The sequence below is a fragment of the Polypterus senegalus genome, chromosome 4, assembly GCF_016835505.1.
Source record: "Polypterus senegalus isolate Bchr_013 chromosome 4, ASM1683550v1, whole genome shotgun sequence".
NCBI classification, from domain to species: domain Eukaryota; kingdom Metazoa; phylum Chordata; class Cladistia; order Polypteriformes; family Polypteridae; genus Polypterus; species Polypterus senegalus.
In genome coordinates, this window is record NC_053157.1 from 237,557,464 (window position 1) to 237,573,789 (window position 16,326).

A 16,326-nucleotide genomic window follows, 5' to 3' on the forward strand; every position below is an offset into this window, starting at 1 on the left:
GACATGACAAGACCACAGCTTAAACTAGATGTTGTGCGGCATAAAGTCAGGTCTGATCTCATTGAGTTAATATGGCACAGAGCGAATCTGTAAGAGCTTTGCAACACTGCCAATGATCTCCATCTTAGTGACTTGGCAGGTGTTGGGGATCATGAGCTGAAATGGGATGGTGTTCTGAATAGACTGAGGAGCGCGAGAGAAGTTGGTCTATTTGTAACTGCTGGTGCTGGAGGTATTTCACACAGGTTTCAATAGAACAGGCTGGTAGATCATGAGATGTGATCCACTGGTGGGAATGACAGGTAGAGCTGCACATCAGCAGAGCACTGGTAAGAAAACCAAGGAACGAGACCCAACTTCTAAAGAAGGTTCACGGTTATGGTTGATTTCACACATCCACTCTAAGAAAAACTGATGTCCTCTGCAGTAGGCCATAAAAAGTGGAATACATCAGGCCAAGATAGAACCTGGCCGAGAGGAAGTGGTGTGATAAGTGGTACCCAGAAGAGTAGTCAGGTATGGGGTGGGGGTTTGGAAGAGAAGAATGCCAAGAACCCCAATGAGAAAAAAAAAAAAAAATGGGGGGCACATCTAAACAGGATATTCTATTGGATAAACCAATCCAAAAACCCGATACTCCAGTGAGTTATAATCCAAATGCAGCATTAAGAGCAGGAGGAACTACTGAGCAGAAAGGTGGTAGTGCCAAACCGAAATTTACTGTCATGCTTCAACATTTCAGTCCCAAGTGATGGGCAAAACTTAAAACTGAACTATAACAAGATAGGATTTGGGTCTAAATGTAGATTGAGGCAGAAGCACAAACCCCCCAATCATCCTACAAACATCACAACCTGTGGCAGCTTCTCCAGTAGCCTTGAAAAAGGGTGCCCACTGTGTCTAAGAGTACAGGATTGTGGCACCAGTTCAGTTGAATGGGTCATGCCAAACACCCAAAAAAGTGTGGGTTGCTGGGTAGGAGATGTGCAGGGCACCACACAAAACCCATTGCTTTTTTTTTTAAAAAAACAAAAAACCCCAAACCACCTGCTTGGACAGGACCATATCCAAGTTGGGTTCTGTTCATTTTATTGAATGAGTCAAAAACGCAAATTTCATTAAGAGCTTTTATTAAAATTTCAGATTCACTTTCTGCCAGTTCAGCCTCCTCATAGCAACTACAGCCAAAACCAGCACAAGCATCAACATGGCAGCTGCAGCTCCCAGCACAAGGTATCCAGTTTGAAGAGGGGCTGTGGGATGAAGACAGAAGGACATTTACTCTCAAAGGCATACAGTGAAGGATGAAGACAAAGGATCAGCCAAACCCCCCCCCCCCCCCAGCAGAACTCTGGCCTATTTCAGTAGGAGTATCAAGATGGTTACCTTTCTGCTCTAGTCTAGATGTCTGCACATGGTCAGCCTCCATGATCACAGGACCACTGTGAAGGAGCACATTCTTCCTGAACGAAGCATTATGGGCCAACTTGTCTACAGCTCTGCCAGATCCTGAAAGCAGAGAGGGTCAAGGTTTAGAACAAATAAGCCATTAGGACTTTGTCCAATGTCACAACACATTTTAGAAAGCCCAGTTTACCCACACCTCCAGGATTGTCGCTGGTTTTACAAAACACTGCATTACCAGCATGGACCATGTCCCATTAGCCACCAGAGCAAAGCCAAACCAAAATCTACTCACTTCTTGCAGGGCAGCTCTGAGTACAGGGGTCTGTGGCAGAGGGATAGCAGGCAGCAGCAACACAGTAGATGAAGATCTACAGAGGTCACAGACAAGACACTTTGTCAGGACTATGGATTCTACCACACCAAACTGAAGTCTAAGAATATCACGTGTGATGGCAAGAGCCTCAAAGGCAAAAGAGAAACAGGATTAAACACTTGGCAAGTAAACCCACCTTTTCAACCAAGGCTTGCTGAGCTACAGGATCCACAAAAGCAAACATCTCAAACACAAATCTCTTGTAATGACTTGGGTAGGCCACTCCAGAGGTGCTATCCACAGTCACCAAGCTGGTCAAATAGTTGTCTCCTGTGTATGGGCACCTGGGACAAACAAACCCTCCAGTTACTACCGACAAGCCAACATCTCCAACCCACCATCACATTAGGGGGCACCTACCCATTCACCAGCAGGCTCCACTGGGGCTGGCTGGAAGCAGAAGGTCCTGGGGTGACCCAGCAGTCCCCAAGAGTCAGCACAAGGTTAGGGTCAGTCCTGTTCACGATGTGCACTTCCACAGCCACAGGATCCCTCAGAGTTTTGATCACCGGGTAGTCAGCATCCACATAGTAGGAGCCATAGGTGGAATCTAGACAGAACAGAAGCAGGCATTACTGCAGAGCAGTCACACCCTAACTACATAATGAGATCAAAAATTCCATCCTGTGTTTAAGACTTTTGCCATCTAGGCACCCTGGGAATGAAACCACACAAACCCACCCCCATTTAGTACCTGTTGCAATGACCAATTCCAGGTCAAATGGCCCTTGCTGTACTACTGGAAGAGGTGGCGCCACAGTATACACCTCAGCCTCCACTTGCACATCCTGGCTTCCCACGTAGGTGCACTGGAAGAATAACCTGAGGAGAGAAACACCACATCATAGCAGGTAGAGCACATTTAGGGTTAGAGGAAGCAGCTTCAGAAGCCTTACTTGTAGACACTGTCCCTGGTGATGGAGCCCTCTGGACCAGTCCTCACAGTGATGGCAGCAGACATGGTGTTCTGGTAAGTCACATTGCCACCAGACAGCTGAAACAGGGACATTAAAATCATTGCCGAATTCTACTTATCAGGTGGTCAGACCCAGGCACATTAGTACCCGCTCCTCAGGAATTCAAAAAACCAACTAGGACAGCATGAAGGCATTTAATGTGGGTTGAAAGTGAGATTGTGTTTAAAAGCCAAAGACCGTAGTGGGCAATGTTAACCAAAAGTGGCATTAGAGTCTAACCTGGACTGTGCTACCACAGGCACTAACTGGAAACTGGTACATGACAAAGCTTGACAGGCTGGTCACAGGGCTGCAGCTGGGGGAACTGCTGTCCACCAACTGGATGGACCCAAGATCCAGGGGAGGAAGGGTCACATTCTCAGACACCACCACCACAAACTGGCCATCCAGGGTGCACTGCACAGTCACTGGCCAAAGCAAACAAGCATGAATATCCAGTAGCAGCCACCTTTGCTCACACACACCCCACAACAACTCACCATCATTGGCATAGTAGCATGGACTGGTGCTGCTGCTGGAATCATAGCAACAGTTTTTGGCTTCACAGTCTGCTTGAGTGATGGATGAAGACCCTCCACAAGGGAGCTTCTCACTGGCTGTAACTGCACATCTCTCAGCAACAATCCAAGATCGGTGATCTGCGATGATGAAAAAAAGTCCATTTAGAAGAAAGGAAAGATACTCCGGGTGCCAACCCAGATGCATAGCATACCTGGCTTATGGCATGTGAACATCTTCAAATTAGAGGGACGTCCAACGGCAATGACCACGATATACTGGGAACGCTAAAGAGAAAGGAGAGGCTCAAACCGCAACACAAGATACCACAGCTGGATTATAAACTGCAACGCGAAAGCGTCGGCACTACTCACCTCATCTACCACGTAACCATACCGGGAAGAAAAGGGCACCGTTAGTGTGGTGCGGCCAGACTTCACACGGAGGACGATTCCTGGAAGGTCTTTGGTCACCTTTACCAGTTGCACTCCGCCAATCGTCTCTGAAAACCAGAAAGAAAAAAGTGGACGTCATTTACTGAAAGACGCAGGCGCCGACTACTCCCAGCGGTCGAGGACAAGCCGCACTCACTCTGGAGAAAAACGGTCGTAGAGCCTTCAAATGACAGCGTCATCGCCTTGTCCTCGTCACACGTCTTAATCACATTTCCTAAGGCGGCAAACACAAACTGAGCACCCGACACGCACAACCAGAAAAGACACCAACAACTCAAACGCGCCATGCTGTGAATGAATCAAACAGGAACACAACATGAATTGGGGAGCGCGCGCGGGTTTAAATTATCGGCGGCGGCTCACGTGATTCGTTAGTGAGAAGGCGAGAGAATGGAGCGCGGGAAATCAACGGCACTCCTTCAGCTCGTGCGACTTTATTGAGTAATCAGCACGTCACGGCATCGTAGTGATCCGTTTAAACGAATATCGCGTATAAGAGACCGCTCTGCGGGGCGATCTGACTATTAATATATTTAGGTCATCCCCAAGCCGTCTTTTACTACACAGCCCATATTTAGAAATATTCGTAGTTTCACTTTTCCCGACTTCTCTTCTTCTTTGATGTTTACTGTTTTCACGCATATGAGAAGGTGGGTCAGGATGAGAGTCTTTACTAAAATATGACATGTTTCTATAACATTTGTGTGAATGTTTATTATTATTATTATTATTATTATTATTATTATTATTATTATTATTATTGTTGTTTTATAATTGAAATTCACCGATGAAATAAAGTGGGAAACACAATACTTCCTTATAGCGCCTTTGGAGATGATATTGTATTGTGCCTTATTCTTTTTCAAGAGCATTTATTTATTACAGTTCTGTCTTTTTAGCTTCAGTTTTTAGCACTTACTCTTGGCACTTGTTTAGAAGGGAAAATGGAGTATATCAGATGGACATTGTGTGAATTATCAGCTTTAATCGACATACAGTTTATAGGAAGGGTTCGTGTAGGAATCAGGTCAGGAAGCCCACCTGACAAGGATCGACGGAGCAGACAAGATCAGCTCACAGCGGTAAAACGTGCATTGCTGATAGATTCTGGAACACGACAATCAGCTTTTCAGTTACTGAGTTGGTGTTTTAAAAATTAACTTTACGCCGATGTTGCATACGCTTTCTCGAGGTCGCTAATCTCGTCGTTCAACAATATAAGATCACACAACTGAAAATCTCAGCCCATTTCACGTTTACCGACTGAGCGCCTATCCTGCAGCACCGTGGCGCTGTCCTCTTTTTTCTGACAGCCAATAGCGTGCCGTCTGACGGAGATGGCACTATGTGAAGGGTTCATAGCTGGGGTGCGTTCGGCCCGAGTCTCTGACCCTTTTTCCCCCTTTTCATTTAATTTTAGTACATACAAAATGATACATCAGACAAACCAACTTCTTTATTATCCCTGATGTTCAAAACACCCGTATTCCTTATTCCTCGCCACATTCAATGCATTGCATCTAAACGCTCATTGGTTTTCAACTCTTGCACGCAATGAGCTCCGCCCCTCCGACCAAATAGACCATCAGAACCGTTTGATTTCATCCTAACCAGTCACACAGTAGTTGGTCTCAGTCACTGGGGATGTCACATTAGATGCTCGACTTCCTTCAACTAGGTAAGATTATGTAAATGGAGGTTACAACTAAAACAGTCGTCTAATATGACATGAGCTGGGCGCGCTTTGGGGGCAGAAGAACCATTAAAAACAACACGGGTGCGTTTCGCGTATAAATCGTTATCTACTAAGCATGAGGAATGTTTGAGTTTTAGGAGTGATTCTCAAAAAACTTTGCTATGTGACATTAAACAGAGGACTTCTCTGTTGGCCTCTTCCGCGCAGCGCCCAGGGCGGATCTGTTAATGAAACTAATGAAAGTTAAGCTTTGGATTATCAAGCAATGTTAAGTAATAATAATAATAATAATAATAATTAATAACAGAGTGTAATTTAGCACGGCGCAGTGGGTAGCGCTGCCTCCTCGCAGTTAGGAGACCGGGGTCCTCCCTGCAGGTTTTCAAGGAAAACCCTGGGCAGGATTTACGACGATACAATGCCCCGACATGTCACACCAATGTTGCAGCGATTTGCGTCGGAGAAGATGGCGAACCGCCTGCCGAAAGGGGCATTTGTATCTATCCCAGAGGCAACTCCTGTAAACAGATTTCCACGCTCAGTATGAATTGCGATCCTATGGTTTACCCACTTTTATTCCCTTACGGAGACATTAGCTGGCAGAAAGATTTACAACATGTTCCCGATAAAAGAACCACCAAGCGAATAAGGCTTACTCAATGCCAATTTTAGGCGTATAGATTAGCAGTGCATTTAGTATTTTGCACTCCAGTGGCAAACTATTCCAACAGTATGTCGTACAGTAGATCAGCGTTTCTCAACCTTTTAGTATTTGCAACCCGAGTTTTCACAACAGTTTTAATCGCGCCACCCCTCCCACCCCAACATTTTTTTGAAATGTAGATGCATATTTTATTATACCTACTTAACTTTTATCGAAATTTATTTAACTCCTATATTTATCTTTCTAGTATAAGATTTTTTTTTTTCATTTGATTTACTATTTAATTTAATATTGTTTCTTTGTATCAGTATACCGCTGCTGGATTATGTGAATTTCCCCTTGGGATTAATAAAGTATCTATCTATCTATCTATCTATCTATCTATCTATCTATCTATCTATCTATCTATCTATCTATCTATCTATCTATCTATCTAGTTTAAGTTAATTTGTTTTGATTTCAATTTGTTTTGATTTTATTTCATATTTTTGATTCTTGTTTTCTTTCTTTTATTTCTTCGCACCCCCCTTTTTGTTACTTCGTGCCCCCCTAGGAGGGCCCGCCCCACAGGTTAAGAATCACTGTCGTAGATGCGTATGTTAAAACAGAGGGCGCGCGTCTCAATTATCTCAGATTAGATCAACAAGATCTGCACGTGGAACAATACAAAGGACTATCAGACGCACTGCAAGAAAACGCTGAAAATAACAACGTATGTGTTGGCAAAATGATCATATTACCGTCTACATCTCCAGGAAGTCCAAGATACATGCAACAAAACTAGCAGGATGCCATGGCCATAGTACGTAAATTCGGACAGCCTCATTTATTTATCACTTTCACTTGTAATCCTGCTTGGCTGGAAATTCTACATGCACTGTCGGATACCCAAAGACCGGAGCACAGACCTGATATTGTCGTACGAGTCTTTTGGATTAAGCTGCAGGAGTTACTTCGAGACATTCTACAACAACATCTTTTTGAGGTTATTATTGATTATATTTACGCAGTCGAATTTCAGAAGCGCGGCCTTCCTCATACCCACATGCTGTTTACTCTTCATAATAATTCTAACAAATAGTCTTCAACCCCGGTCAGTTGTACGTGGCTTTTTAAAGGGTTAGATCTTTCGACTCATTTTCTGTCGTCTCCACCAAAACACCTATTCACAGCTTTCAAGAAGTATTTATTTCTTCGTGATTTCAGAATTCCTTTCTCACCAATTTTCATTCCTGTTCTTATACTGCCGTATGTTATGGCGGGCTTCGGCTAGTGATAATAATACATTTTTTTTATTTTTAGGTGCCTTTCTACAACAATAATAACAACATTTATTTATATAGCACATTTTCATGCAAAAAACTGTTGCTCAAAGGGCTTTACATAATGAAGAATAGAAACATAAAAGTAAGAGAATAAAATAAGTCAACATTAATTAACATAGAATAAGAGTAAGGTCCAATGGCCAGGGTGGACAGAAAACACAAACAAAAAAAATTCCAGACGGCTGGCGAAAAAAATAAAATCTGCAGGTATTCCAGACCATGAGACCATCCAGTCCCCTCTGGGCATTCTACCTAACATAAATGAAACAGTCCTCTTTGGATTTAGGGTTCTCACGGAAGGATTCTAAACACTCAAGGACACCAATCAATAGACAGAACACAGGTTATAAAGAAAAGTAAAATACAGAGAGAGCAATTGTAATCAAGAGAAAAAGCGTTTTAAGAGTTTTAAGTTTAGAGTTGAAAAGTGAAAATGATTCAATATGTCTAATCTCATATGGTAGTGAGTTCCAGAACTGGCAAGCAGAGCAACTGAATGCTGTGCCCCCCATAGTGGTAAGACGGTCGAAGGGGACAGTCAAGTGGATGGAGGAAGAGGATCTGAGGGTGCGGGAGGGAATGTCAACATGGAGGAGGTCAGGCAGATATGGAGGGGCGAGGTTGTGGAGAGCCTTAAAAGTTAACAGAAGAATTTTAAATTGAAGGTGGAACTGAACTGAAAGCCATTGAATCTGCAGCAGAACGGGAGTGATAAGGTGAGAATAGGGGGTTCTAGTAATGATGAGGGCGGGCAGCTGAATTCTGGACCAGTTAAAGCTTATAAAGACATTTGCGAGAAAGACCAAAGAAAAGGGAATTGCAATAATTCAGACGTGAAGTGATAAGGCTATGAATGAGGATAGCAGTGATGTGGGGGAGTGAGGGAGGGGGGCAAATATGATTAATATTACACAGGAAGAAATATGCAGACCATGAGAAATTATTGATGTGGGACTGAAAGGATAAAGAACTGTCAAGGACAACACCTGTGGGGAAGGGGAGACAGAGGAATTATCAATAACAAATGCAAAATGATCAGTTTTGGATAATGTTGATTTTGTACCAAGGAGGAGAACTTCAGTTTTGTCACTATTTCATTTAAATAAGTTTGAAGAAAACCCAGGATTTGACTTCTGCAATGCAATCAGTAAGTGAGGAGGGTGGAAAGGAAGCAGTAGGTTTGCTAGTGAGATAGAGCTGGGTGTCTTCAGCATAACAGTGGAAGCTAATGTTATATTTACGGAAGATATTGACAGGTGGATGGCTCAGAATCAGACAAGATCTGAGATTTCTGAGAAGGTAGGAAGCTGAAAAGAGGAAAATAAGTGAGTTGGTGGGTGAAATTCAAATGAAGTCCTGGAGGAATCAGTACAGAGAGACTGGTGAAACTTCTGGATTTTTTCATTAAAAAAGGACATAAGGGAATCGCAAATTCATTTGAGTAAAGGTGAGAAGGTAAAGATCTCCTCAGTCTGTTAGTGGAGCAGGATGGTGACAGCAGTCTGTCGCTGAAGCTGCTCCTCTGTCTGGAGATGATGCTGTTCAGTGGATGCAGTGGATTCTCCATGATTGACAGGAGTCTGCTCAGCGCCCGTCGCTCAGCCACGGATGTCAAACTGTCCACCTCCGTGCCTACAATAGAGCCTGCCTTCCTCACCAGTTTGTTCAGGCGTGAGGCGTCCTTCTTCTTTATGCTGCCTCCCCAGCACAACGAGGGCGCTCGCCACAACCATCTAATAGAACATCTGCAGCATCTTATTGCAGATTTTGAAGGACCCCAGCCTTCTAATGAAGTATAGTCGGCTCTGTCCTGTCTTACACAGAGCATCAGTATTGGCAGTCCAGTCCAATTTATCATCCAGCTGCACTCCCAGATATTTAGAGGTCTGCACCCTCTGCACAGTCACCTCTGATGATCACGGGGTCCATGAATGGCCTGGGCCTCCTAAAATCCACCAACAGTTCCTTGGTTTTGCTGGTGTTCAGGTGTAGGTGGTTTGAGTCGCACCATTTAACAAAGTCCTTGATTTGGTTCCTATACTTCTCCTCCTGCTCACTCCTGATGCAGCCCACGATAGCAGTTTTGTCAGTGAACATTTGCACGTGGCAGGACTCTGAGTTGTATTGGAAGTCTGATGTATGTTGGCTGAACAGGACCGGAGAAAGTCCAGTCCCCTGTGACGCTCCTGTGCTGCTGACCACAATGTCAGACTTGCACATACACACATACTGAGGTCTGTCTGTAAGATAGTCCACGATCCATGCCACCAGGTGTGAATCTACTCACATCTCTGTCAGCTTGTCCCTAAGGAGCAGAGGTTGGATGGTGTTGAGAGAATCCTCCACCACATGACCCTCCACAGCCCTTAATTTTTGAGAGCACACTCCATTTGTCTGCTCACCTGAAACTCCACCCTTAGACTGAGAAAAACTCCTGGGGGTCCAACAATCCAGCCACACACACACACTTGACAAGCAGTATTAACAGAGATAGGGCAGCTCTACCTGTTGTGATGGTACATTTGTGCTTCATTGGAATTGTAAAACTTCAAAGGATTACAAATCAAATGTTCATTAAGATTCACCAAAAAGTGTATTGAGGTTTTTGAACCCTCTTCCTATGAGCCATTGACTGGTCTGTAGGCAATGAAGGATTTAAACTTACAGTCATATGAAAAAGTTTGGGACCCCCTCTTAATTCTTTGGATTTTTGTTTTTCATTGGCTGAGCTTTCCTTTTCATATCTTACATGCCTTATGGTAACAGTAGTATTTCAGCAGTAACATTAAGTTTATTGGATTAAAAAAAGATATGCAATATGCATCATAACAAAATTAGACAGGTGCATAAATATGGGCACCCCAACAGAGATATGACATCAATACTCGGTTGAGCCTCCTTTTGCCTCTCGACGCTGTCCTCCAATAGCCTGTGATGAGTGTCTGGATTCTGGATGGAGGTATTTCTGACCATTCTTCATACAAAATCTCTCCAGTTCAGTTCAAGTTTATGGCTGTTGAGCACATGGACAGCCTGCTTCAAATCATCCCATAGATTTTTAATGATCTTCAAGTCACGGGACTGTGACGGCCATTCCAGAACATTGTACTTCTCCCTCTGCATGAATGTCTTTGTAGATTTCCAACTGTGTTTTGGGTCATTGTCTTGTTGGAATATACAACCCCTGCGTAACTTCAACTTTGTGACTGATGCTTGAACATTATCCTGTTTTGTTGATATTGGGTTGAATTATTCTGACCCTCGACTTTAACAAGGGCCCCAGTCCCTGAACTGGCCACACAGCCCCACAGCATGATGGATCCTCCTCCAGATTTGACAGGAGGTAGCAGGTGTTTGTCTTGGACTGCGGTGTTGTTCTTCCGCCATGCAAAGCGCTTTTTGTTCTGACCAAATAACTACATTTTTGTCTCATCAGTCCAAAGCACTTTGTTCCCAAATGAATCTGGATTGTCGAAATGACTATTGGCATACAACAAGCGACTGTTTGTGGCGTGAGTGCAGAAAGGGCTTATTTCACATCATCCTGCCATACAAATTGTGCTGAATTGTAGAACGATGTACAGATACACCATCGGCAGCGAGATGTTCTTGCAGGTCTTTGGAGGTGATCTGTGGGTTGTCTGTAACCATTCTCACAATCCTGCTCGGTCATATGCTGCTCCTGTATTTTTTCTTGTTCTGCCGGACCTGCTGGGTTGGTTTAACAGCAATTGTGCCTGTGACCTTCCATTTCCTGATTCCATTCCTTACAGTTGAAACTAAACCTCCGAGATCACTTTTTGTAGCCTTCCCCTAAACAAGGAGACTGAACAATGTTCATTTTCAGATCTTTGGAGATTTGCTTTGAGGATCCCATGCTGTCTGTCACTCATCACAGGAGAGTCAAACTTGCAATTGACCTCCTTAAATGCCTTTCACCACTCATGATTGGACACTCCTGTCTATGAAGTTCAAGGCTTAACAAGCTCCTCTAACCAATTTGGTGTTGTAAGTAATCAGCATTGAGCAGTGAAAGGCATTCAAATCAGCACAACGTCAAGGGGACCCACATTTGTGCACAGCCAGTTTTACACATTTGATTTCATACAACTAAATACCACACCACTAAAAATCATCGTTCGGAAAACACTGCAGTGCTCAGATGTTCCTAGGAAATGAAAGACACACCACTGGTATCTTTTTTGTTGAAAGGAGAGTGAATTATGAAGGCTTAGAGGGGATACAATACTTTCTCATATGACCGTATCCAATGCTAAAGAAACAAATATAGTGCCTTAAAAGTGGTGCGACACCAACCAACAGAGGAAGGCAAAAAGGCAGGTGTCCCACTCCATTTTGAATCATCTAGACAAGCTGTGAGACACAAGTCAGGACTCCACCGACCAAAGACATGACAAGACCACAGCTTAAACCAGATGTTGTGCTGCATAAGATCAGGTGTGATCTCATTGAGTTAATATGGCACAGAGCGAGTCTGTAAGATCTTTGCAACACTGCCAAGGATCTCCATCTTAGTGACTTGGCAGGTGTTGGGGATCATGAGCTGAAATGGGATGGTGTTCTGAATAGACGGAGGAGCGGAGAGAAGGTGGTCCATTTGTAATTGCTGGAGGTATTTCACACAGGTGTCAATAGAACAGGCTGGTAGATCATGAGATGTGATCCACTGGTGGGAATGACAGGTAGAGCTGCAGATCAGTAGATTCACTGGCAAGAAAACCAGAGAAGAGAGAGAGAGAGAGAGAGAGAGAGAGAGAGAGAGAGAGAGAGACTTACCTAACTTCTAAAGAATGTTCACAGTATTGGTTGATTTCACAAGTGCACACATCCACTCTGCTAAGAAAAACTGATGTCCTCTGCAGTAGGCCATAAAAAGTGGAATACATCAGGCCAAGATAGAACCTAGCCGAGAGGATGTGGTGTGATAAGTGGTACCCAGAAGAGTAGTCAGGTATTGGGTGGGGGTTTGGAAGAAAAGAATGCCAAGAACCCCAATGAGAAAAATAACTTCGTGGGGATGGGGGGGCACATCTAATAACAGGATATTGTATTGGATAAACCAATCCAAAAACCTGATACTCCAGTGAGTTATAACCCACATGCAGCATTAAGAGCAGGAGGAACAGCAGAAGGTGGTTACACCAAACCGAAGGAGTTAAAGGACGCAAAATTATATGTCATGCTTCACCATTTCAGTCCTAAGTGAGGGGCAAAACTAAATTAAACAGAACTATAAAACAGATAGGATTTGGGTCTAAATGTAGATTGAGGCAGAAGCACAAACCCCCCAATCAATGTTAACTCCAATCATCCTACAAACATCACAACCTGTGGCAGCTTCTCCAGTAGCTTTGAAAATTAGGCTTCAAAAAGGGTGCCCACTGTGTCTAAGAGTACAAGATTATGGCACCAGTTCAATTTAATGGGTCATGCCAAACCCCCCTAAAGGGTGGGTTGCTTGGTAGGAGATGTGTGGTGTACCATTCAGAACCCATTGCTTTATAAAAAAAAAAAAAAAATAAAGCGCACCTGCTTGGACAACACCATATCCACATCAGGTTCAGTTTATTTTATTGAACGAGTCAAAAACGCAAGTTTCATTAAGAGCTTTTATTAAGATTTCAGATTCACATTCTGCCAGTTCAGCCTCCTCATAGCAACTAGAGCCAAAACCAGCACAAGCATCAACATGGCAGCTGCAGCTCCCAGCACAAGGTATCCAGTGTGAAGAGGGGCTGTGGGAGGAAGACAGAAGGACATTTACTCTCAAAGGCATACAGTGAAGGATGAAGACAAAGGATCAGCCAAACCCCCAAGCAGAACTCTGGCCTACTTCAGTAGGAGTATCAAGATGGTTACCTTTCTGCTCGAGTCTAGATGTCTGCATGTGGTCATCCTCCATGATCACAGGACCACTGTGAAGGAGCACATTCTTCCTGAACGAAGCATTACGGGCCAACTTGTCTACAGCTCTGCCAGATCCTGAAATCAGAGAGGGTCAAGGTTTAGAACAAATAAGCCATTAGACCGTCAGTCATTAGGACTTTGTCCAATGTCACAACCCATTTTAGAAAGCCCATTTTACCCACACCTCCATATTGTCGCTGGTTTTACAAAGCACTGCGTTACTAGCATGGACCGTGTCCCTTAAGCCACCAGAGCAAAGCCAAACCAAAATCTACTCACTTCTTGCAGGGCAGCTCTGAATACAGGGGTCTGTGGCAGAGGGATAGCAGGCAGCAGCAACACAGTAGATAAAGATCTACAGGGGTCACCGACAAGACACTTTGTCAGGACTATGGATTCTACAACACCAAACTGAAGTCTAAGAATATCACGTGTGACGTCAAGAGCCTCAAAAGGAAGCAGAGAAACAGGATTAAACACTTGGCAAGTAAACCCACCTTTTCAGCCAAGGCTTGCTGAGCGACAGGATCCACAAAAGCAAACATCTCAAACACAAATCTCTTGTAATGACTTGGGTAGGCCACTCCAGAGGTGCTATCCACAGTCACCAAGCTGGTCAAATAGTTGTCTCCTGTGTATGGGCACCTGGGACAAACAAACCCTCCAGTTAGTACTGACAAGCCAACATCTCCAACCCACCCTCACAAGGGGCACCTACCCATTCACCAGCAGGCTCCACTGGGGCTGGCTGGAAGCAGAAGGTCCTGGGGTGACCCAGCAGTCCCCAAGAGTCAGCACAAGGTTAGGGTCAGTCCTGTTCACGATGTGCACTTCCACAGCCACAGGATCCCTCAGAGTTTTGGTCACCGGGTAGTCAGCATCCACATAGTAGGAGCCATAGGAGGAATCTGGCCATGGAAAGTAGGGCATTACTTCAGAGCAGTCACACCATAACTACGTGATGCGATCAAAAATTCCAACCTGTGTTTAAGACTTTTGCCTTCTAGTCACCCTGGGAATGAAACCACACAAACCCACGCCATTTAGTACCTGTTGCAATGACCAATTCCAGGTCAAATGGCCCTTGCTCTACTACTGGAAGAGGTGGTGCCACAGTATACACCTCAGCCTCCACTTGTACATCTTGGCTTCCAGAGTAGGTGCACTGGAATAACAACCTGAGGACAGAAACACCACATCATAGCAGGCAGAGCACATTTAGGGTTAGAGGAAGCAGGTTCAGAAGCCTTACTTGTAGACACTGTCCCTGGTGATGGAGCCCCCTGGACCAGTCCTCACAGTGATGGCAGCAGACATGGTGTTCTGGTAGGTCACATTGCCACCAGCCAGCTGAAACAGGGACATTGAAATCATTGCTGAATTTTACTTATCAGGTGGTCAGACCCACGCACATTAGTACCCGCTCTTCTCATGAATTCTTGCTGTCCTGGTTGATTTTTTGAAGGCATTTAATGTGGGTTGAAAGTGAGATTTGGTTAACATTGCCCACTACGGTCTTTGGCTTTTAAACACAAAGTGGCATTAGAGTCTAACCTGGACTGTGCTACCACAGGCACTGACTGGAAACTGGTACATGACAAAGCTTGACAGGCTGGTCACAGGGCTGCAGCTGGGGGAACTGCTGTCCACCAACTTGATGGACCCAAGATCCAGGGGAGGAAGGGTCACATTCTCAGACACCACCACCACAAACTGGCCATCCAGGGTGCACTGCACAGTCACTGGCCAAAGCAAACAAGCATGAATATCCAGTAGCAGCCACCTTTGCTCACTCACACCCCACAACAACTCACCATCATTGGCATAGTAGCATGGACTGGTGCTGCTGCTGGAATCATAGCAACAGTTTTTGGCTTCACAGTCTGCTTGAGTGATGGATGAAGACCCTCCACAAGGAAGCTTCTCACTGTCTGCAACTGCACATCTCTCATTAACAAGGTTCTTAGGACCTCGCCAACCTGTGAACGAGTCCATTTAGAAGATGGCAGAGACTCAGGGGGCAAACCCAGAAAAGCAGCATACCTAGCTTATGGCATGTGAACCTCTTCAAATTAGAGGGACGTCCAACAGCAATGACCACGACATACTGGGAACGCTAAAGAGAAAGGAGAGTCTCAAACCGCAGCACAAGATACAACAGCTGGATTATAAACTGCAACGCGAAAGTGTCGGCACTACTCACCTCATCTACCACGTAACCATACCGGGAAGAAAAAGGCACCGTTAGTGTGGTGCGGCCAGACTTCACACGGAGGACGATTCCTGGAAGATCTTTGGTCACCTTTACCAGTTGCACTCCGCCAATCGTCTCTGAAAACCAGAAAGAAAAAAGTGGACGTCATTTACTGAAAGACGCATGCGCCGACTACTCTCAGCGGTCGAGGACAAGCCGCACTCACTTTGGAGAAAAACGGTCGGAGAGCCTTCAAATGACAGCTTCATCGCCTTGTCCTCGTCACATGTCTTAATCACATTTCCTAAGGCCGCAAACACAAACTGAGCGCCCGACACGCACAACCAGAAAAGACACCAGCAACTCAAACGCGCCATGCTGTGAATGAATCAAACAGGAACACAACATGAATTGCGGAGCGCGCGCGGGTTTAAATTATCGGCGGCGGCTCACGTGATTCGTTAGTGAGAAGGCGAGAGAATGGAGCGCGGGAAATCAACGGCACTCCATCAGCTCGTGCGGCTTTATTGAGTAATCAGCACGTCACGGCATCGTAGTGATCCGTTTAAACGAATATTGCGTATAAGAGACCGCTCTGCGGGGCGATCTGACTATTAATATATTTAGGTCATCCCCAAGCCGTCTTTTCTTACACTGCCCATATTTAGAAATATTCGTAGTTTCACTTTTCCCGACTTCTCTTCTTCTTTGATGTTTACTGTTTTCACGCATATGAGAAGGTGGGCCAGAATGAGAGTCTTTACTAAAATACAACATGTTTCTATAACATTTGTGTGAATGTTTTTTTT

The 16,326-nt window shown here is 44.6% G+C and overlaps 2 protein-coding genes across 2 annotated transcripts; both read right to left on the reverse strand.

Moving 5' to 3' along the window:
- Positions 1-1,113: 1,113 nt before the first annotated feature.
- Positions 1,114-4,037, reverse strand: LOC120528257 (zona pellucida sperm-binding protein 4-like). Its single transcript, XM_039752382.1, has 12 exons — positions 3,847-4,037; positions 3,630-3,757; positions 3,470-3,542; positions 3,237-3,395; positions 2,977-3,164; positions 2,677-2,774; positions 2,475-2,602; positions 2,141-2,330; positions 1,917-2,064; positions 1,700-1,775; positions 1,387-1,509; positions 1,114-1,253 (listed from the first exon to the last, which is right to left on the reverse strand). The coding sequence occupies exons 1-12, from the start codon at positions 3,995-3,997 to the stop codon at positions 1,132-1,134; spliced, it is 1,584 nt and encodes a 527-aa protein (XP_039608316.1). The 5' UTR covers positions 3,998-4,037; the 3' UTR covers positions 1,114-1,131.
- An 8,974-nt stretch (positions 4,038-13,011) lies between these two features.
- Positions 13,012-15,932, reverse strand: LOC120528245 (zona pellucida sperm-binding protein 4-like). The gene is made up of 12 exons (XM_039752368.1): positions 15,744-15,932; positions 15,527-15,654; positions 15,367-15,439; positions 15,138-15,302; positions 14,878-15,065; positions 14,576-14,673; positions 14,374-14,501; positions 14,042-14,231; positions 13,821-13,968; positions 13,603-13,678; positions 13,276-13,398; positions 13,012-13,151 (listed from the first exon to the last, which is right to left on the reverse strand). Exons 1-12 carry the CDS (start codon positions 15,892-15,894, stop codon positions 13,030-13,032), a joined length of 1,590 nt encoding a protein of 529 aa, XP_039608302.1. The 5' UTR covers positions 15,895-15,932; the 3' UTR covers positions 13,012-13,029.
- Between the last annotated feature and the right edge of the window lie 394 nt (positions 15,933-16,326).